The sequence below is a fragment of the Maylandia zebra genome, linkage group LG4 (assembly GCF_041146795.1).
Source record: "Maylandia zebra isolate NMK-2024a linkage group LG4, Mzebra_GT3a, whole genome shotgun sequence".
NCBI classification, from domain to species: domain Eukaryota; kingdom Metazoa; phylum Chordata; class Actinopteri; order Cichliformes; family Cichlidae; genus Maylandia; species Maylandia zebra.
Genome location: NC_135170.1, coordinates 34,811,899 through 34,833,994, shown reverse-complemented (window position 1 = coordinate 34,833,994; position 22,096 = coordinate 34,811,899). Strand labels below are relative to the sequence as shown.

Sequence of the window (22,096 nt, the reverse complement as noted above, 5' to 3'; positions counted from 1 at the left end):
TTTTATGTATAATTTACAGAGCAGCTCCATTTAATATGCACAGTTTCACCGTAGTTCTACCATTTTAAATTAGTTCTTTGTACGATATTTCCCTGTTAATTTTGCAGTTTATGGATCCACAAAAAGCATTTATTACTTGTAAAAGATACAGGAAATAGTGTATTTATATATCACATCTGTGTGAAATTAACTTCTTTTTCCTGTAGATTTAACAGTTTTAATCTGAGATTCATTCACTGTAAATCAATTTACAAGTTGCATCTGTAAAGCGTTTTTACAGGAAGTCCCTGGTAACCCCAGCTGCCAGGGTTTTCCTGTAAAAACAGCACGTTTTTTTTTTGTTTTTTTTTGTTTTTTTTTTTTACAGTGTATCTATATTCTTCAAAATTCTTCAAACAGCAGTGGATGTTAATCGAACACTCACCCCCTAAACTTAGATGGGCTGCTGGTGACTACTCAAAAATATTGTGGCCTATAAAGCATCGTCTTTGCATATAAATGTAATGTGGTTCATTTTTTTAGTTAAACAAAAAAGAAACATTTTAATGGCCAGATATACTTTAAAATGTTATCAGCCCAGTGAATTAACGAGGTCCCAGAATGGATCCCTGAGGAACACCTGTAATAGAACAGAAGACATGACCTGAACCATTTAATTAGGATAGCAGCTTTTATTGCATAATGTAATGTTATTTAATATTATATAACTATATTTACAGAAGTGCATTCTTTAGAAAAAGAAACAGGAAACTGGTCTCCCTCATTTAATTTTTAACCACTTTAGTCCCATTTTTTGTGACTTCCGGTTGTTCTACAGGATCATCAGCAGATCAGTATTTAAAATATTATTTAGTCGCCACCAGAGCTGTTTGGCTCCCCTTTATAATACTTTTTTTTTACACTGCTTTACATATCTGTTTTTCCCACAGTGTGCCCATACTGAAGCAGTCATATGGATAAACTGGTTTTGATATATTAAGGCAGTGTGTGTGAGAGACGTTTTGTTGTCTGAACACTTTAAACTAATCCTGCAGTTTATCTCAAACACACCTGCTCCTCTCTACACTCCCAGTTCCCTCCTACTGAAGCTGCCTGACCAGCTCCCTGTCCTCCTCAGAGTTCTCCTCAGGCTTTTCTTTTCCTATGTTTTCTCTGCCGACTTTCCCTTTGGGCTTGAAGGCCACAGAGAGCAGCTCCTTCTGGATCCTCCGCTCCCTCTGCCTCCTCAGCAGAGCCAGGATCTCCTTCCTCTGGTCCCCCATGGCCGCGTACCGCTGCCTCTCCTCCTGCCTCTGCCGGGGATCGGGGACTCTTTGCGGCTCCGGAGCGGGACCGGCGGCGGTGCTGCCGCTGCGCTGCGGCCGAGACACCGGCAGCCTCTGGCGGATATCCGCCGACACCAGCCGCGACTCCAGCGGCGGCAGCAGGGACAGGGAGCTCCACAGCTGCCTGGCGTGGGACACATCCTCCGGGGAGGATCCTTCAAACACGATGAAGAGCAGATCACTCTCCTCCTGCTCCGGAGGATCCGCCTGAACGGACATTTGAGCCTTCGGGCCAGAAACAGAGAAACAGAGAAACTTTTAATTTAAACAGATAACGGCGCTCTTGTTTACTGTTGTCACCATGGAAATAGACTACGGCAAGCCAGCAGGAGTCAAGATTTTCTTGACGCGCGTAAGCCTTCAAAATAAATTCAAAAGCAGGATTAATGTAATCATTTCAGTCGCTTTTGTCTGTCAGTGCCAATTTTTAGAAGAGGAAAAAACACAGTGACAGCCCATCACTTAATCTCATGGATTTAAGCTTTTATCGAGTAAAATTCACAAAACTGTTTCAGTTGCTGCAGACTAGAGTTGACTGTGCACATAAACCTTCCTGATCACATACAGTAGCCTAATTATTATTATGTTTTGGCGCTCTCTTTTGAGCCATTCTTAATGTTTCTGACCATCTGATAAACAAAAATGTCAATTTAGCTTAATTAAATGAAACCCCAGTTAATAAAACTGGTTAAAAATAGGGCTTGCCAAAGGATGGATATCCAGGAAAAATCCAGGAATTTGTCTTTTTCATAAAGTGGATTTCCTTAAACTATAATCATAATGAAAATAAATGATCTAAATAAATGAATAAGAACTGAAATAGTCTGGCAAGGATTGAATTTGGACTTTCATGAAGCAAAGAAAAAGCAAAGAAAAGTAAAATGATGGCATTATTGAGAAACAGATTCGGACACAATAATCATTTTATTTTAGTTGTTTTGTTTTAAGAACAAAGATGGAGACTTGTTTTTTATGTCTGCACGTCCGGGTCACACTACGATTGCTGTAACCCGTAGTTATTCTCTCCTCGTGACCTTTGACACTTGTCTGGACTACATGACATGTAACTGAGCCATCAGTGCTAAAACTAGCCCAGATGTGTCTGCTATTTAAATTTGAGACACTGTTTAAAACGTCAATAAAACTTAATGATTTGCATGATTTTAAACTGTGTGAATGACCTAAGTTTACACAGAGAAGGGTTTCAGGTGTGGAGCCAGTTTAAAATATTTTATGGACTTTTATTCAGTTTGATCTAATAAGGTGTTTTTAAATTTGTGATTCTCATAAAAGCTTAATCTCGGAGTTTCTAACAAAAAGAGTGGGATGAAAACATTGTTTTTTTAAGAAGACGAAACCTGCAGTTCCTCTAATGTCCACTGGAGACTCCTGAGTTCCTGCAGACTCATGTGTTGAAACTTTACAGCAGAAATAAAAATGTTTACTGCCTGAAATAAAACAATTTTGGTCTCTATCTTAACCGATATACAAGGAAGAATGTTTGTATAACTCACCTGCTTAAATTGCATGAAGGTTTAAAGTTTGCATTATTGGGGGCGTGGCCTATCTGTGACATGAAGGAGTTCAAAACCAATGGGTGAAGCAGAGGCGGAGGCAGACATTTGACACACCCGGGCTTCTGAAAAAACAACCCAGGCGTCATAGAGACCATGTCCATCTTTTATGTACAGTCAGTGTAAAAGAAGCCTGTCACGTACAAGAAAATGCAGGTAGAGGAGCAGAGTTTGAGGATCATTTAATAACACTGGTTATTGGTCATGTGTGCAACATACTAATGTGAAGCCAAGTTTCTATACTTTCTATATTGTTAGTTTTAACAGCTTAATTTATGGATTCCCAGTGTGTTGTCGGCACAAAACAAGGAAGTGCTGAAAAATCCTGAAATGTAGGCACTTTCCAGCACCTCTGTGTAATAACCAACTCAATTTTGTTATCACTTTAGCAGATACATGTCATCAAGCTGAGCCAGAACAACCGTGGGCTCTTAATTTGAAGGCAGACTGACTGAACCTCGTTTGATTGGCTGAATGAAGACCTGCTGCTAACTTTGGATAGGAGGTAGGCAGGAGCCCAAGGGCTCCACCCCCAGGTATCGCGGCTGATTTAAATGCCAGGGGAGGAGGAAGGACATCATCTTCATCCTCATCATCACCATCACTTCATTTACCTGACATGAGAGTCTCATTTCCCTGGAGCTCAGCCTGCATCCTGCACTGAGGACTGAAGCCCTGAACGGTGAGTACAGCGCTTTAATTTTAATTTTAATACTCCCACAGTTTTGATGCCAACCTACAGCTGCTGCCTTGCTCAGTGAGTTAGAGCCTGTGTGGATGCATCTAAACTTGCAGAAATGTGTAATGTTCAGTAGATGAATCTCCAACAGGTGGCTATTTTGTGTCAAGACAAAAGAAATGTTCTATTTTATGAGGTGTAATTAGGAACTAATGGCCTTCTGCATGACCCTGAATCCGTTATTCGTCATTAACAATAATTCCAGGCTGACCTGTTCTCAGTTTAAACTGTGAAAAGTGTCAGAAATGATGCAGGATGCTGATTTCACCTGCTCTGCATAGCCCGTGTGCCAGTAGCCACACATGGATGCTCCCCCCTGACATGTCACCATTTTGGTGTAAACGGTAAGCTTGGCTGGACACATGAGCTGCACCTTATAAGGTAGTATGCCTGCTAAGTCCCTAGCATCCCTCTTTGGGCTACCAAGCTACCAGGAGCAAATGGTTAGCCAAACATGGGCATTCCAGCATGGCAGCTCACTTGTTTGATACTCGGGGTTATCTGTGTGCTGCTTTTCATATTTTATTGCCTGCTGTTCAATGGGAGGTCAAAGCAGCCTTGTGACCTGCACGCAGAGGCACAGACGAGGATAAGTGAGTAAGTAGCTGTATGCAAACTTTAGGGAAATATGGCATTTATTTATCAGATGTAATCTGTGAGACAGTTCACTGAAAGTGGATGTAAATGAGCTGTGAGATGCAAAGGCAGCAGTTGGAGGCACAGATGGAGGAAGTGTGAGGCAGAAAAATGAGCTAATGAGTCAGTTTTATTGATGCTGGTGCGTCTTCATCACTTCTTAGCCTTTATGTGCCCCTGAAAGGTTTCAGAAGTCTGTGAGAAAGATGCTTTTATTTCTCCTCCTCTGCTTGATGCTGTGTGAGACTGTGCTACAAAATAGTTTGGTCTTTAAATCAAGTTGCGCTGAAGGCGTAGGCGTAGTTTTTTCCTTCAGAAAACTGAACAAGTTATGCATTTGTCCTGTTCAGTAAAGGCATGAAAAAAACAAAAACACATCAACAGTAGTCCGTATGGGAAAAAATGCCTCCAACAAGGTCTTTTTCTTTAAAAATTGGTCTTTTTTACTCCCAAAATATAAAATATGAATCTTGTGTTGGAAACATAATTATCTGCAACGCACACACTGCTGTGAGTCCTGGTGCTGGCAGGTGGAAAACTATGGAGAAACCAGGAGATGGATTTATAAAAAAAAATTTTAAGTTGTGAGCTGCTGTTTTTGAATTTGGGAGTTTGAAACTCATTTTTCTTTTATAGAGCACCAGTTCTTTATGCTATGACTCTGGGCTGTTAGTGGGATGCACTGGGCTCAACAAAACCACCAGATTAGCCTCTATATGCAAAATAATTCACTCTAATTACAGTTTTATAAGATTCCACACAAGCCTGTATATGACAGCTACTCATCATCTGATGTAATAAAACCAAGAGCATCCTGATATAAAAACAAAAATAATGAGCTCAGGGGGTGTGTAGGAAGTTTCAGGGAAACAAAATAAATGTTGTAATTTACATGTACTAAACTGTCCAACCTTCTGGGATGAAACTGGATGCCGATAAAAGCTTTCCTTTAGAGTGTCGTAACACTGACTTTGGGCTCGATTGAAGACAATCTCAGTTATGGGTGAGTGGATACACAGAACTCTACTGAAACTGTTTTCAGCATCAGCTTTTCCTTTTTTTCTGTAATGCATTAGATAGCTTGTTGGCATGCAGGTGAGCACAGGTACGATCCTGTAAGCAAAGTGCAGAATGGAATAAAATTTGCAAAAGGCCAATGATATGAAGCATGTGCTGTAAGGTAAGTACCATGTAATATTACAGAGAAAACTCCAGCAATTAGATCAACCCCTTATGAGCAGCACTTGGCAACTGCGGGAAGGAAGAACTTCTTTTTAACAGGAAGACACTTCCAGCAGAACCAGGCTCAGGGAGGGGTCTGAGAAGAGGAACAGAGAGACACAGAAACAATTATGGGAGCAAAGACATAAGCTAATAGATATAAAAATGTGAACACGTGGGGAGTGAAAAGAGGTCCTCAGTGCATCATGGGAAATCATCCTGCAGCCTGAACCTGTAGCAGCATAAAAATAGATAAATGGCAGGTTTATGAGTACAATAAGGCAAAATTAAAACTGCAGTGAATATAAAAAAGCAGAGAAAGAAAAAGTGTCTTTTTTAATTCACATTTTTGATTTGTCAGCAGGTCAGAGGTCAAATCAACTCACATATCAGAGGCTGAGCCGGTCCCAATCGACGATCCAAACGTCAGCGTCACTGCCTCCGAACCACCAGCGTTAGACTCCGATCCCGCCGCTGCTGACCCGCAGGTCGATCCGCAGGTCGCCAACATGGCCGACACCGACGACAAGTACCTCTTCCTGGAAAACGACTTCCGCAACAGCGGCGTGGCCCAGGCCGACTGGGCAGCTAAAAAGATGGTGTGGGTGCCATCAGAGAGGGAGGGCTTCGAGCCGGCGAGCATCAAGGAGGAGAAGGGTGACCAGGTATGCATGGAAACAAGAATGATTGACAGGAGCCATCAGGAAACACAAATATGATGTTGATTAAGTCAGAAACAGCGTGAAAAGAAGGAGCTGAAGCAGAGTGGGGTTGCAAAGCAGCTTGCAGACAAACATTTACACCAACTGTTTGTCTTTGTTACTTTGTTACTTTATGAAGAGAGTAACAGTGATTCTGGTCTTTTAACAGAGTTTTACCCTTAAACTCTTTAATTAAATTTAACCTGGCACTTCAGTACAGGACCGCTTTCTGCAAACTGAGTAAACACAAGAACAAATGGAAAAGCTTCCATATATTCCAGAATACTCTATGGGAATTGTTTTGTTATGGACGAACATGAGACGCAGCGGTTACAGACATTACTTCCTCGCGTGTAAAACTTCAGAAATTACTTTTCAAAGATTAAAAAATAAACTTGAGATAAATTAAATGTAGAATTTCAACATTTTTAATTTTCTTGTGAGATTTTCTTCTCTTCGTTGTCTTTTTTAGTTTTCTCTCACCTGTTCTCAAACCTGTTTCCTCTGAATGACACAGATGTGCAGGACACCAACACGGTTGTTTGGTTTGTCAGGCGATGTGATATTTGAATTTTTGTGCTGAATACCTGCCGCTGCTCTGCAGGTGCTGGTGGAGCTCTCCAACGGTCAGAAGGTGACGGTGAACAAAGACGACATCCAGAAGATGAACCCGCCCAAATTCAGCAAGGTGGAGGACATGGCCGCCCTCACCTTCCTCAACGAAGCCTCCGTCCTGCACAACCTGCGCGAGAGATACTTCTCCAGCCTGATCTATGTGAGGAAAACACTCAATGATCACCTGGCGCCTGATTTATCTGGTGCTCAAGTCAAACTTACACCCATGATTTTAAGTCTCTTTGTTAGAAACTGTGTTTAAATTACATTAAAAAGGAAGTTTGTTCTATAAAAACCACACAGGTCTGTGTTTATAGAACTAAAGTGAAAACTTTGCCCCCCTATGTTGAAGACAAATTGAAAGAATCAGGTGTTAACCTGAATGTGCTGTAAGGTTTTACGTAAAGAAAACTGCAGTAAAGACAAAGTCAGCAGGAGACAGGAGAGCTGAGGGCCCCTCATAAACTCAGAGGCTGAAGAGACTTAACGTTCAGGTGGAAAGTCCTCGTTTAAGGACTGATGTACTGGAAAGATCAGCAGCTTATGTTTGTATTATTTTAGTCAGTCTTTCAAAGACTAATAAGGTACTGCATGTAAAAATTTGAATCCGAGCTCATGCATCTCATACAGACCACTGTGCAGATCCCCGAGAGTTAGGAGGTCCAGTTCCTCCAGTCCTTATATGAGCAGAGGACTTCAGAGCAGCTAAAACCATCTCTGACGTTAACTCGAGCCACCGCTATTGTTCAACCTAAAGTTGGATTATTAAGAGAACGAGCTGCAGGGCCTGTGCAGTTTGAATTAATGCAGCAATGTGAAGTTTTCTCTATAATGTTGTGGTTAGAAAGGAAGCGTGTGATTAGGTTTAAATATATTCAGAAGCAAAATAATCTTGTTTTAATCATTAAAGCCATCAGATTAGACAAAACAGGGCATTGATTCACACAGATTACATTCATTCTTACCATGTATCAATATAATTAATCCCATCATTTGACTCTAAGGCTGCTTTATTATTTTGTCTCTATTTGCTGTAAAACAAACTGAATGAAACTTTATTGTTATAAAAGACGAAGCAGCAACAAGAAGCAGTCAGGAAACAGTTTATAACGAAAATTAATTTATAGTCTTGACTTTTAAACATGTCAACGAGGTGGAAGTTCTTATAGTCACAGGTTAATAAAGCACATGAACCTGCTCGTGCATGAAAAGAGTGAGGCGCCAGTTCAACAGTTCACACTGTTTTGATCTTGAATGCACCCAGTCGAGGTGTGGCCAGTCCCTTAAGAAGGTGGGAGGAGTCAAACAATCAGACAGGAGCTGGAAGAAGGAAGCAGAACACACCTGAAACTGAGCCACAGCTGAAACAACACTTTTACTTTGGAAGTGTGACCTGTCAAACACGATGACTCCCATTATTAGGAGCACACACCTGTTCATGAACTATTACAGGAGTACTAAAATCTGCATGTACAGCATAAGATAACCTTCCTTATTCCTGCTGTGCGTGAGTAATCAGATATCAAAGCACCAGTTTACTGGGCGATGTCTTAACATTTTAAAAACTCGAGTAGAAAACAGACGTCAGAATGAGCTGGCAGCTCCGGCGTGGTGATAAAGTGATGTTTCGTCCCTCCACAGACGTACTCGGGCCTCTTCTGCGTGGTGGTGAACCCCTACAAGATGCTGCCCATCTACTCTGAGAAGATCATCGAGATGTACAAGGGCAAGAAACGCCACGAGGTTCCACCGCACATCTACTCCATCACGGACAACGCCTACAGGAACATGATGCAGGGTAACTGTCTGCATGCACAGACAACAGATCACACGGTAAAACGCACACGACTGTTGTTCTTATCAAGAGTCCAAGAAAAGCAGCTACAAACTTTGTGTTTGATACAGAAAGTATTTAAATACTTTTTTTTTTATCTCAAACCAACAAACATGTCCATCAGCATCACTGGAAATATCAAAGATGTTCCCAGATGACTGAAAATCAAAGAATTTAGTCAAGTTTATATGTACAGACGGATTAAAGTTAGACCATCGAGAAGTAAACGACAGGTGGGAAATGCACTCAGGTAAATAAATGACAATATTTCACATCGTAGAAAACTTTTTTTTAACCAAAATTACCTTTAAAATTTGTAAATAAGATGCTGAATTATGAATATTTCAATATTTTAGCACATAAGTGACCCGTTTTATAGTAAATATAAAGATACAGATCTCCTTAGAGGCTCTGTGACGATAACAAAAACATTTTTATCCATCCAACTGTTCTTCACCTGTCCCAACAACCGTTAACCTGAGCCACTTCAAACCTGGAAGGTGTTTCACTGCTGTTGACCTGAACAGGTGCACCAGTGAGTCCAAAGCACATATTTTGAGCCAAGTCCAGGTGTGCCACGGGACTTTAGGAGGCATGGAAACTGTAAGCAAAGAGAGAGATGAGGGTGAAAGTAAAGCTGAGGATCCATCTTCTTGCCTTCACCTGTGAGCAGGACCTCTGTGTCGTGACTAAAAGAATGAGATCACAGATATAAGATGTAAGCAGCACTTGCAAAGGAATCAGATGAGGTGGTTTGGGCGTGTGACCAGAAGAGTGTGAGGAAGTTGGGGACCTGCAGACAATGTGTGGATGGCACTCCCCCTGTTTACCTGTGCATCGCACTGATAAACGGTGTGTTATAGAGCTCTGTCCATGCTCTCTCATATGATATATTACTTGATAAGATTTCTTGAAATTTTTTACAAGGTCAACTTTGACCTTGGGAGCTAACAGTGAAAGTCAAGGTCAAATGCTCAGCCACCCTAGGTACTCATGTCCCCCAAGCTCCAGTATGTTGTACAGTTGGAAGATGTTTGGTGTGACTTCGACCAGATTTTCACCTAAATTAAATCCACTCCAGCTGTTATTGGTCTCTACCATCACATGGAATATGACAGTTACATCTAGACTGCTAACAACCAGACAAATGGAGCGGTGACATACTCCCTCCCTTTGGGGAGAAACAACGTGTCTCTGTTTTCCCACCTTCATTGAACCTACCGTTCCCGTACAGTTTACAGCATCTATGAAGGCACAAAACCTTCATGTGCAAAGAACTTTTCACTTTCTTTGTGTTTTCATTCCTGTGTAGAAACGTTACCCTCAGAATAATGACTGTCGTAAAATTTCCACACTTTCAACCCTCCAGTGTGGGTTGGATTGGACTCTGTGGTTCTGCATGTTTGGCACCCCCAGTCTGAAGCACTGGGAGTCAGCAGCACTGAGAAAGCCCACCTGGCTTCACCTGGCTTCACCTGGACCGGGGAAGTCAGAGGAGCTGGATCATGCTAACATGCTTTCTTTGAAACACTTGTCAGATTCAGAAGCGTGCTGGTTTGAGCCTGTGGGCCTCTCTGTGTCCAGAGACGTGACTTTTGATTGGGTGTAAATGTGAGAGTGTGTGGTTGGTTTCACATCTGGGATGTACAACACCTTTTACCCTGTGGCACCTGGGATAGGCACCATCCCACCCCCATGACCCCAAGTTGGATAAGCGGATAAGTCCTGCTCATCCACTCTGCATCATCAGCCAACACACAAACTGACTTTTAAATCGCAGCACGCTGGTCAGACGTTTGACTCCCGGGCAGACCTCTCACAGGATTTTGCACGGCCACCCTTTTCTCTAATGACATACTCTCTCCACTAAATGCTGCATTTATCATGTGTTTTATGACTTTTGATGTAAGAGTGTTTATGTTTTCAAGACACATGAGGCTGGTGTGTATCAGATGAATACACAAACACTCATCCTGTCCCCTCAGATCGACCATCACTATCCCCAGATGCCCCCATCTCCCCCCACAAATATGAAAACACATTCAGTCCCATAAGTCCTGCTGCTTCTGACGCTGCTGTACAAAACATGAAGCAGCCACAAACAGTCACATCACAGCTCTTTCTCAGAGGTGAGCGATGGCGTTGAGCAACCTCGACTGAAGCCTCGGAGCGTGCCGTCTGGCCTCCGTTTGGTCCGCCGGTGACCTCAGAGCAGCTCCATACTTTCCACTGAGCTCCAGGATGGCCATACATGGAGCAGTGAGACGAGATTACAGTGACGGAGTCCTGCATCCACCTGCTATTTTTAGAGGATATGAGTGATGGAGGCTAATCTCCCAGTGAGCGAGATCTCTTTCGCTCTCGTGTCCAAGTGTTTGGAGTTTGACGAGTTCAGTGTCACATTATGTCTCTCTCTCTCTCTCTCTCTCCACAGACCGCGAGGATCAGTCTATTCTCTGCACGTGAGTCAAAACAGACAGCACTTGACCTTTTCACAGACACATACCACCAGTTTGTTACCCAAACCTTTAACTGGACCAGTTCACCTCATTTCCAGCTCCATCTATTTAGACCAGAGCAGCTTTGCATGACTCAGAGTTCAAAATAAGCTTAATTATTCTTACACTGGGCCTCAGTGATGCTGTCAGATCAGATATTCTGTCTGAAACAAGCTGTTTAAGCTTCTTATCTTTTCTCCTGATTGGCTGCCCCTCGCAAGCAAAGTTTAAACGGCAGGTGGGCGGGGCCTCTGTGCCAGAGATGGCCGTTTTAGGGATGTCATAAAGGTCCACTTTACACTAAGAAAAACAAATCAAACGACGATGCCCTGTTTAATATTCTCACTATTTTCTTGTTTACCGTTTTAATTTTGGGGGCCCATAAAACATTATCAGAATAGGAGTTTCAAAATGTCATTTATTTACACAAAGACAAAGAAAACAACAGGTATTTACATCTGAGAGGGTGGTTCTGGTCAAAAATGGGATCTTTTGCTGTAAAACAATGTAAAAACATAAAAATGGGGAGTCTAAGGAGCTTGGAAAGAAAAGCATCTGGATGTCTTTAGACATGCTCTGAGAGCACTCCCGTCGGGCTTAAAGTCTGTGACTCTCCACCAATCGCTCTTAGAACTGAAAAAGCTTCTTGGACGAAAGGTGAAACATCTTCAAGTAACCTAAAGACATCCAGATGCTTTTCTTTCCAAGCTCCTTAGACTACGATGACCTGGATATCTAAGAACCTTCACAGAACTTTTATTTTACGATCCCTGCTATTAATCGACTTAGTTTCATTTACTCCAAAACATGTGTCCACTTTGGTGCCTGCTTTTAAAAGAGAAGCACTTTTTTATTTTACATGTAAATAATAACACGACCGATGGGAATATTCATCATAAATCTTTTATAATCTTTAATTGATTATCGCTAGTGTTCAAATATTGTGTTACTTAATCCAAGTTTATCATTTTAAAAGAGCTGCAGCTGAAAACTCTCTTTAAAGAAGCGTTACAGCCGACTAGCAGGCTAATGCTAAAACTAGCAGCTGGGTGTTAGGAGGTTAATCAGTCTCTGCTGCGTCACCCAGAGGTGAGTCTGGAGCCGGGAAGACAGAAAACACCAAGAAGGTGATTCAGTACCTCGCCGTCATCGCCTCCTCGCACAAGGGCAAGAACCCCGTCAACCCTGTGAGTACCAGCGCCTCAAGCTTTCTGACTCTTAAAGAAAATAAAGCCCAAAGCAGCCAAATAATCAGACAAAAGCTAAAAGTTTTATAAGGTTTCAGGATCCAGACTGAAAGTTCAGACATTATGAAATCAGAATGAGCTTTAAGTTTGAAAAAACTGCTATAAAAAAGTGCAAACTCTGCTGTGTACGACAGGATTCAGTCGCTGGCGCCGTGGCCAAGGTGAGGACAGATTACTGCTGTTTGCTGCTGGGGGCGGGGCTTTTAATTCTTTATCTTTGATGATTTAAAAGAAAAATCAAAGAAAAGTCTCCATGATTCTCACGATCCTCCATAACTAACCTGAACGTTACATCTGCTCTTCGCTCCGCTGCATTTAATCCAGTCATGAACCATCTTTGGTTTGTTTAGTCAGGATTTATCAGTGCTTAACCTCTGACCCCTGCTGCTCCGCTGCTGCGTTTCAGGCCAATTTTGGGGAAAATGCAAATATTTTATGATTTCTAACCGGCGTGTTTCTCTTGCAGCAGCAGCAGGCGGGATCTTTGGCCTACGTGAGTATAAAATCTCATAAAGACTCGTTTTTACTTCAGTATCAATGTAACAGGAAAGCTTTGTGAGCCTTACATCATGACCTGTTCTGTTTAAAAGCAGAGATGTTTTTAGCTGTTTAACCTCATTTTTGCTGCAGGGGGAGCTGGAAAAGCAGCTGCTGCAGGCGAACCCGATCCTGGAGGCCTTTGGAAACGCCAAAACCATCAAGAACGACAACTCTTCGCGATTTGTAAGAACTTCATTCAGTCTGTCAACGCAGAGATGGAAAAAAAGCTGTGATATAAAGTTAAAGCTGCTGTCGTCCTCTCTGCTCGCAGGGAAAGTTCATCAAACTCAACTTTGATGTGACCGGCTACATCGTCGGGGCGAATATCGACACCTGTATCCTACTTTGAGTTAAATTTTTCCTTTTTTAATGTAAGCATTAAATAAGTGGGTCATTCTTCTTAATCCTGGTCAGACCTGCTGGAGAAGTCTCGCTGTATTCGACAGGCACACACCGAGAGAGCCTTTCACATCTTCTACTACATGGTGGCTGGAGCCAAAGACAAGATGAGAGGTGAGCAGCTCAAACCACAGGAAAAAATCCTTCATTTAAAGGGACAAGCTGACATTTTTAAACCATCCTGGGGTCAGATGGGAGCTGTCATAACATAGTAATAACTATAATTTATTGGTAAATATGAATTTTAAGCTCATGCTGCAAAACAGATGCTGCAGATCAGAGCCTGACTGAGAAAGTCATAACAGATGTTTTTGTTAAATTGCGAGTCATGTCTCAGTCAAATGAGACTGTGTATAAATGATGGCCACCGTGACATTATCCATCAGCTTTTGGTGTTTTGAAGGGTGAAGTTCGGTGCTGCTTTTGAGGAGCTACAAGCAGCAAGAGTGCAGAGTAGATCTACAGACTGTATGATTCAGATACTTGATCATCTCTGAAAGACTGTGAAAACATCCTATTACGTTTCAAGTTTACTATCCAACGACTGAGACAGAGTTTGCATGCAGATGAACATAAATGAATCTGTGTAGGTGGACAGTGTGTTCAAGTTAGCTGTTAGTCAAAAAGAAAGATGCCTTCATTCATTTCCTTCAGTCAATAATATCATCAGCAATCAAATGTTGTAGCTGGACCATCTTTGTCCACTCTGCAGTTTTTACCCATCGTAGCACGACGACAGGCAGATGTGATGTCACCGTTGTAACCATGTTTGGACTCTGTGTCTGCACAGTTGGCCATCAAAGCAGCCACACCCCAAACTTTAGGCCTCAGTAAAATCCAGATGGATCAGTTATTTAAAAATATATACTCCTGGAGATGTTATAAAAGAGGAAACTATCCATAGAGGCCAAAACTGTTTTTATATTAGGATGTAAACGTGTTTATTTCTGCTGTAAAGATGAACATTTTAACATGGAACAGCAGTTTTTGCTTCATTTTCAGCCCTATTGATGTCAGCGTAGATATGAAATTATGTGAATGATGCTGGAAACCAGCTGCTTCCTCTGTAGCGACTGCACGGATTACACTCAGTCAGCGTAACGTCTTCTCTCTCTGTTTGTAGAGGAGCTGCTGCTGGAGGACTTCAGCAGCTATCGTTTCCTGATAGAGGGTCACGTGGAGATCCCCGGGCAGGAGGACAACGAGATGTTTGATGAAACGCTGGAGGCCATGGACATCATGGGTTTCACTGAGGAGGAGCGATTAGGTACAGAGACCACGTAATGACAAGATTCCCAACGATTTATGCAAGACTTCCTATTCAAGCCTACAAAATAAAAGGACTGAAATTATACTTTAGGATATTTTTAAATGAGGAAAAGTTGGGGTTTGGGGGTATTTTTATAAGAAAGTAGACAGAAATCACCTCCAAATTTAATTCTGAGGTGTTGGGGCAACCCAGGTTCATGCTTCTGATGCCCCTTTTTAGTTAAAGAAGTACCCTACTTATCAAAGAATAAGTGGAACATAAGAAGTTATATTTGATCTGAATCAGTTTGATGCTCCTGCTCTTCCTTTTCCTGTCTGCAGGCATGTTGAAGGTGGTGTCCAGTGTGCTCCAGCTGGGTAACATCAAGTTTGAGAAGGAGAGGAACAACGAGCAGGCGACGATGCCCGACAACACCGGTAACTTTAAAACAAAAAAGCACCATCACCAGTTCTGTAAATGAGCATCTTCACCTGTCTGACCTCCTCTCTGCCTCGACTCACAGCTGCGCAGAAGGTGTGTCACCTGCAGGGCATCAATGTGACCGACTTCACCCGCGCCATCCTCACGCCCAGGATCAAAGTGGGCAGGGAGGTGGTGCAGAAGGCTCAGACCAAGCAGCAGGTACCCGAGAAGCAAACCAAACCTCGTTAATTAAACACAGAAGACGGCAGCCTTCAATCTCATGTCCTTTCGATCTCCCTTCCTAGGCTGATTTTGCCATCGAGGCTCTGGCTAAAGCCATGTACGAGCGTCTGTTTCGCTGGATCCTCGCCAGAGTCAACAAGACTCTGGACAAGAGTAAGAGGCAGTCGTCATCCTTCCTCGGCATCCTGGACATCGCCGGGTTTGAGATTTTTGAGGTAACTGATTCCTAAAAACTAACTTTTAGTGTGTGTCATAGGAATGACATGAAACATTTCACTGTTTCATGTCATTCCTATGAGTCAGTCGAACTAATCATTCAAGAAGAACAGCCAGGTTTGCAGTTGCGTAAAAGTGGACCGGCTCTTTATCCTGTTGAGGATATTTGAGGGTATGCATCCCTCGAGGTCCATTGCCGAGAGCACCTCAGGCCCTGTTGATACGTTTTTCGGAGTAATGTAAGCTGGAAGTCACTGTTTCATTTAGCTGGTTTTCAGTCAACTGAGAAGTGGTGGAAATGAGAATTAAGACCTCTGTCTGTGGGTCTTAGCCAGATAAGGGTGGAGAGCCCACTCCTGGTGGAGGACTAAGGAGAAACAATGAGATTTTCGTTCTGTGGAACGCCGGTCCAGCTCTCTATCTTCTCGAGGAAATTCAGTCGTGTTTTATAGACTTGGAGAAGTCCCGTGTCCCCTTCTATGGGTGTTTTAGTGTGTGCACAACCATAATGAGGCCCCACCCTGTCACGTGTCCTCTTCATAATGAAAGACGAAGAGAAGAGGGTTGGTTGGCCTCTGGTTCTTCTGGCTTCAAGCTCCAAGCAGCCTCCTTTGTAGTGGCCAAAATGAGATATAGCATTTCTATCGCTGGTTCTTAACTGGAAAATGGTGGATTGACCACACTGGTTGGGAATGAGCTTCAGAGTCTTGGGGTCTTTTTTTCCCCAGTTACCTGGATCGTTGTGCAGACTCACTGGTCTGTTCTACAAAATCGAGGGCTGAGGGTGACAAGTTTTTCTGATAGAACTTTCTGGAGTCAACAGGGCGTTTGCAAAAAAAAAAAAAAGAATCATTGTGTCATCATTATCGTTCTCGAAAATCATCCTCCGTATTGAAAGAAGACAGTTGAGATGGTTCAGGCATCTGACATTATGCCGGTTTACTTGGGACTGCCCCCAGAAGCACCTGAGGGAGTCTCTCCTTAGACTGAAGCCCTTGTGACCTGGATAAGTTGGGAAAATGGATGTATGAAAGTTTAATTGTGTTTTTTGTCAGTTTTTAATCATGAATTTCGATCCCACAGGACAACTCATTCGAGCAGCTCTGCATCAACTACACCAACGAACGTTTGCAGCAGCTCTTCAACCACACCATGTTCATCCTGGAGCAGGAGGAGTATAAGAGGGAGGGCATCGAGTGGAACTTCATCGACTTCGGCCTCGACCTGCAGCCCTGCATCGAGCTCATCGAGAGGCCGGTCAGACAGCTACACACACAAGCAACTTAACATGTATAACAATAAAGTCTACGCCGGTGTTGCACAACTGATAAATGCAAAAGAAGAAAATATGGCATCTAAGTTAACGAAGGATTAATTGAAAGATAACTCAAAGTTTGCCTTTATTTTATGAACAGGACAAAAGCAATTTGATGAATTAAGATAACATTCACGGTCTTTAACAAATGAAGAGTGAGCAAAGAGATCTTTCTGTAAGATTGTTAACAGATCAATTTCAAGAAGGTTTAAATTTAACAAGATTATCTAATTAAGATTATTCTGGACAGATAAAACAAAATGATAAGAGAAGATTTGGACCAAGAAAGTATGTGTTTTAAATGCCCTTAAAATATTTTTCCATCATGTTATTCCCAAACATCCAACAATAACCCATATGGAAAAGATATATATAAATCTTATAAAGTTTGTATCTGTCTTGTGTGAAACTTGTATGAAAAGCATATAAGTGTGAAAAAAGATATAAGATCCCTTGAAAAATTATATAATGAAACTTGTATGTTTTGGATACTTACTAAAACAATATATGAAAGTAATGAGAAAGTGGCCACTTTCACGAGTAATCACATATAAGTTTTTACTATTTCTTTTCCATATGGGGATAATTTTAGGTTAATTTTTCGAGGTCTTTGAGGAAGGGACTGCGTTCTCTTTGCTCCTATCAGGACTGCTATAAAGGATGTTTGCCTGTATAGGAATGACTTTTAAACATCCCTGTACTCGACACTGATCAAAAAGTAACTGTTTGTAAAAATGTTCTCCTAAACTGAGCCGTGGATCCGACACTCTCTTCCAGAACAACCCTCCGGGTATCCTGGCCCTGCTGGACGAGGAGTGCTGGTTCCCCAAAGCCACTGATATTTCTTTCGTGGACAAGCTGCTGAACACCCACACTGGTCACGTTAAATTCTCCAAACCCAAACAGCACAAAGACAAACTGATGTTCACTGTCCTGCACTACGCTGGAAAGGTGAGGACAGCTTCCCGAGACGGACAGTCATCTGTAAAACTTTGCATTTGTGAAAAATATTTAAACACTTAAGAAAAAATGACTCACAGTGAAACAGAGGGTCTGTTTGGTTCTGTTGCTCTTGATTGATGTGATTTTAATTTCTCTCATGCAATTTTTCTGAAAACAACAACCAATTCAATGGTCTAGATCAGCGGTCCCCAACCCCCGGGCCAGTACTGGTCCGTGAGTCGTTTGGTACCGGGCCGCGAGAGTTGAGGCTCAGGTGTGAAATGTCTGGTTTTCAGGGTTTTTATCGGTTTTCAGCGTTATTTTGTTATCGTTTTTATCGTTTACTCTGTTTTCCTTGGTCTTTTCACATGTGTTATGAATAAATTTTCTTTTTTTCAGTACCGGTACTAGTTTTATTTTGTTGTATTTATCCGCGACACCTTAAAGGCCGGTCCGTGAAAATATTGTCGGGCATAAACCGGTCCGTGGCGCAAAAAAGGTTGGGGACCGCTGGTCTAGATCCAGGGAAGTACTGTGTATATTTGTGAGGTGTATGATAAATGCTGAGTGGAAACCAATGGACTCTATGATTTTGGGCACGGTGATTTAAATATTTTGAGATTTCTTTTAAAAATTGTGACTCCAGGTTGACTATAATGCCGCCAACTGGTTGACAAAGAACATGGACCCTCTGAATGACAACGTAACAGCTCTGCTCAACAACTCCTCCAGTGCCTTCATTCAGGATCTGTGGAAAGACGGTGAGTCGTCATCACAGTAGAGCAATAACATAAAGCAGGGCATTAAAAGTCGTCATAAATCTTTCCTGTTTTATTCTCCATGTCAGTGGATCGAGTTGTAGGTCTGGAGACCATGACCAAGATGTCTGAGAGCTCAGCGCCCAGTTCCACCAAATCCAAGAAGGGCATGTTTCGCACTGTGGGTCAGCTGTACAAAGAGTCTTTGGGCAAACTGATGACCACGTTACACAACACCCAGCCCAACTTCGTCCGCTGCATCATTCCAAACCACGAGAAGCGGGTAGGTTATTATAGCTGACTCTAGGGCTGCCACGATTAGTCGACTAGTCACGATTACGTCGACTATCAAAATCGTCGAGGACGAATTTAATAATCGACGCGTCGTTTGAAGCTTTGTAAGATCCCAAAGACGCAGGAATAAGTAGCAGGATTTAAGAGTGTAAAAACGGACTGAAACAGAAGATGGCAGCACTGCATGTACAAGGATGCCAGCTGCCGTTAAACCCCGAAGAAGAAGAAGCTGTGTCCCAGAATTCATAGCGCAGCCCAGCTCAGTTTCCAACAATGGCGGCAGCTAGTTAGTTTTAATGTTACTCTTATTATTCTTTCTGCGTCACAAAATAAACGTTTAACATATTTTCAGGCGAGAATGTAGCTGTGTAAACCTCAAATATCTGCTCAGTTTATCAAGACACCGCATATTTTCAAAAGCGCTCCGACGTTTTCGGAGACGTCTGTTACCCACTAGCTCGATAGCTAGCCGGGGGCAAGGTCACTAGAGCCGTGAGAACACCGGACTCCCGGCAGATCGTTTTCAAACCCACCACCGTCTTTCGCTACTCAGGTTAAACATGATATATGAGTCACTTAGATAACTTAAAATGTTATTGTTTGGCTTTTTTTTCTTTTTTCAGTGTTTTATTTGTTCCTGAGTAAATCTGTTTGGCTGAGATTAAAGTTATAGTTTTTACACAGCTGAATAAACGTGAAGCAGACAGCTGATTATCAGAAGTGTGAGATGCTCGAGAATTTACTCCGGTGTCCTGTTATATTTTAGATAGCAAGGAGTTTATTAAACTTCACCAAAACAATCTGCAAACTTCATTAAAATTTAATAAACTATCATCTTGTCTTTATTTTTAGTTAGCACAGACCTTAAACACTTAAAGCTGTAAGCTAATGATAGTTATATAAGAGCAGATGCTGCTGGTGCAATAAGCTGTAGTTTTACGTCCAATGGATGATGATCAGATTAGTCGACTAATCGCAAAAATAATCGGTGACTAGTCAACTATCAAAATAATCGTTTGTGGCAGCCCTAGCTGACTCTAACCCCGAGATAAAAGACAGTCTGTTAATTCATTGAGGAGTTGTTGGCTTTTTGCTGTGGTGCAGGCTGGAAAGATGGATTCCAACCTGGTGCTGGAGCAGCTGAGGTGTAACGGAGTGTTGGAGGGGATTCGAATCTGCAGGCAGGGATTTCCAAACCGGATTGTGTTCCAGGAGTTCAGGCAGAGGTGAGGGAGATGTCTGAGATCATTTATACTGATAACAGTATCATAGTTCCTTTATAATAATACTAAGTTTGAATGCTAACGACTTTAAAGATTTTTGCTTCCACTGTATGCAGATGATGTTCAATTCTGTATCTCACTTGAGACTAAAACATTGTTTCTTCAGAATGTTTTTATTTCTGTAAAAGTTTGATGGGAGATGCTACCAACTGTGAGCCTTAAGTGTCATGTAAATGCTTTTGTTTAAAAATACTTGTCAGCTGTGGAATATTATTAGCTGCTGTGTAAAGTTGGCATGTCAAAAGAATTCCTGCATAAAAAAGTTACTCATGCAGCTGCAGTGAGAGCCCACAGCAGACACACATCTCACAAACCCACAGCTACCTGCATGTACCTATGGCTATTACTAAATATTCAAATAAGTCCATGGACACCTGCCCACAGTCTGAGGCCCTGTGATCAGGTTTCGTTGGTTGTTCCTCACTCTGGACTGAAGGCAGATGCTTCTTCCTCTTTTAGAAAAGTTCCTTCAGATCAAAAATTGGATGAGTTTAAAACACAAGAGTTTTTTCTATTTCTTTATCTTATTTTGTTTTTCTTCATTGCTAGCTTATTGCTATATTTTGCAGTTACGTGAAGGTGATCTGCATCTAAACTAAATTTTAATGGGCTTGCCCCTTACCCACGAGAAAGGAAATGAATAAGCTTGGTACGGGAATAAAGTGTCAAGCAGATTGTGTTTGAGATTAGAGTAAATTGGGACCTCATATCTTCCAATTTAGAATATTCTTTGACCGCTTTGCAATTATACTTCGATCGATAACCCATTTAAGGAACGAGTACTTCATGTAGTAGTAGGTTTGGTCTCACCGGTAATGTGCTGTTTGCAGGTACGAGATCCTGGCTGCCAATGCCATCCCTAAAGGCTTCATGGATGGAAAACAGGCCTGCAGTTTAATGGTGAGCTCGATGGAGTAAAACGTTTAATGCTTACAAATTTATGCTATTTGAATATTAATTTACTGTGAAAAGGAAGAAGCAGGGTTCATTCCTCTGCTCGTCTCCAGGTAAAGCACCTGGATCTGGACCCTAACTTGTATCGCATCGGTCAAAGCAAAATGTTCTTCAGGACAGGAGTTTTGGCTCAGCTGGAAGAGGAGCGAGACCTCAAACTGACTGTCGTCATCATCGCCTTCCAGGCGCAAGCAAGAGGCTTCCTGGGCCGCAAGTAGGTGGAGCATTAAGACCGAGAAGTCATTTCCTCTACTTTTCGGGGCCCATGATAGACGCAGTCATCAGGAAATAACAGAGAAGTCCTGTTGGAAGCTTCAAGTTTGATGTTTTGCCACAATCTTTGTTTGGTTTAAACAACAGAAGGCTCCGTGCCCTAAAGCATGACCAGTTTTATTATTTGACTCTAAATGGGACCAGAATTTTTTTAAGAAACCTTATGTCATATTAAAGAAGACTCTAAACTAGTGATTAAGATCATAAACTCATCAGGAAAATGTTTTTCAAAGTCATAAATCCAGTGAGCAGTAGGGTCATTATCCCATAGACTTTGAAAGGCAGTGCCCCCTGCTGGCCATTAGAAAGAATACGTGTGTAGGCTGCTTCCACGTTGTCTTCTGTTATGCATCATTTCTTTACAGTCTGTGATCTCTGCAGGTCTGATTCTTCTTCATGTGTTTTCAGGGCTTTCAGCAAACGTCAGCAGCAGCTCACCGCCATGAAGGTCATCCAGAGGAACTGCGCCTGCTACCTCAAGCTCAAGAACTGGCAGTGGTGGAGGCTTTTCACTAAGGTGATTCAAACAGTTCACACCAGCATCCAACCAGAGGACATATTTGTTCTTAAATGTCTCTCAAATACATTTTTATTTAGGTCAGATGAACAAACTTTGCTTCATCTGTCTGTGGTTCAGGTCAAGCCGCTGCTGCAGGTGACCAGACAAGAGGAGGAGATGGGTCAGAAAGAGGAGGAGCTTAAGGCCGCCAAAGAGGTGGCGGCCAAAACTGAGGCTGAACTGAAGGACATTACCCAGAAGCACACCCAGGTGACACAAACTCGGGTTTTTATCTGGGTTTTATCTGAGCGTTAAGTC

At 42.2% G+C, this 22,096-nt stretch overlaps 2 protein-coding genes across 5 annotated transcripts in view; one reads left to right on the top strand and one right to left on the bottom strand.

The window, feature by feature from the left end:
* Nucleotides 1-180: 180 nt before the first annotated feature.
* Nucleotides 181-1,618, bottom strand: hoatz (HOATZ cilia and flagella associated protein). Its single transcript, XM_004556405.5, has 2 exons — nt 1,051-1,618; nt 181-619 (listed from the first exon to the last, which is right to left on the bottom strand). Exon 1 carries the CDS (start codon nt 1,542-1,544, stop codon nt 1,080-1,082), a length of 465 nt encoding a protein of 154 aa, XP_004556462.2. The 5' UTR covers nt 1,545-1,618; the 3' UTR covers nt 181-619; nt 1,051-1,079.
* Nucleotides 1,619-3,375: 1,757 nt separating this feature from the next.
* Nucleotides 3,376-22,096, top strand: part of LOC101483695 (uncharacterized) — a 30,568-nt gene continuing 11,847 nt past the window's right edge. Inside the window, exons 1-23 of one of the 4 annotated variants that reach the window (XM_076883455.1) lie at nt 3,376-3,581; nt 5,860-6,160; nt 6,801-6,971; nt 8,453-8,609; nt 11,080-11,107; nt 12,231-12,330; nt 12,857-12,883; nt 13,021-13,113; nt 13,202-13,265; nt 13,345-13,443; nt 14,453-14,596; nt 14,920-15,015; nt 15,102-15,220; nt 15,307-15,459; nt 16,544-16,717; nt 17,553-17,726; nt 18,364-18,478; nt 18,565-18,758; nt 19,874-19,995; nt 20,883-20,952; nt 21,060-21,220; nt 21,688-21,796; nt 21,917-22,048. In XM_076883455.1, the coding sequence (XP_076739570.1) occupies nt 6,005-6,160; nt 6,801-6,971; nt 8,453-8,609; nt 11,080-11,107; nt 12,231-12,330; nt 12,857-12,883; nt 13,021-13,113; nt 13,202-13,265; nt 13,345-13,443; nt 14,453-14,596; nt 14,920-15,015; nt 15,102-15,220; nt 15,307-15,459; nt 16,544-16,717; nt 17,553-17,726; nt 18,364-18,478; nt 18,565-18,758; nt 19,874-19,995; nt 20,883-20,952; nt 21,060-21,220; nt 21,688-21,796; nt 21,917-22,048 (2,658 nt within the window). In that variant the 5' untranslated portion in view covers nt 3,376-3,581; nt 5,860-6,004. Of the gene's footprint in view, nt 3,582-5,859; nt 6,161-6,800; nt 6,972-8,157; nt 8,319-8,452; nt 8,610-11,079; nt 11,108-12,230; nt 12,331-12,391; nt 12,552-12,856; nt 12,884-13,020; nt 13,114-13,201; nt 13,266-13,344; nt 13,444-14,452; nt 14,597-14,919; nt 15,016-15,101; nt 15,221-15,306; nt 15,460-16,543; nt 16,718-17,552; nt 17,727-18,363; nt 18,479-18,564; nt 18,759-19,873; nt 19,996-20,882; nt 20,953-21,059; nt 21,221-21,687; nt 21,797-21,916; nt 22,049-22,096 lie in introns of those variants that run through there. The other 3 variants (XM_076883457.1, XM_076883456.1, XM_076883458.1) reach the window with 3 other exon arrangements.

Excerpts from the sequence above, each read along its gene's own strand:
- hoatz (XM_004556405.5), bottom strand. The coding sequence starts at position 1,544 with ATGTCCGTTCAGGCGGATCCTCCGGAGCAGGAGGAGAGTGATCTGCTC.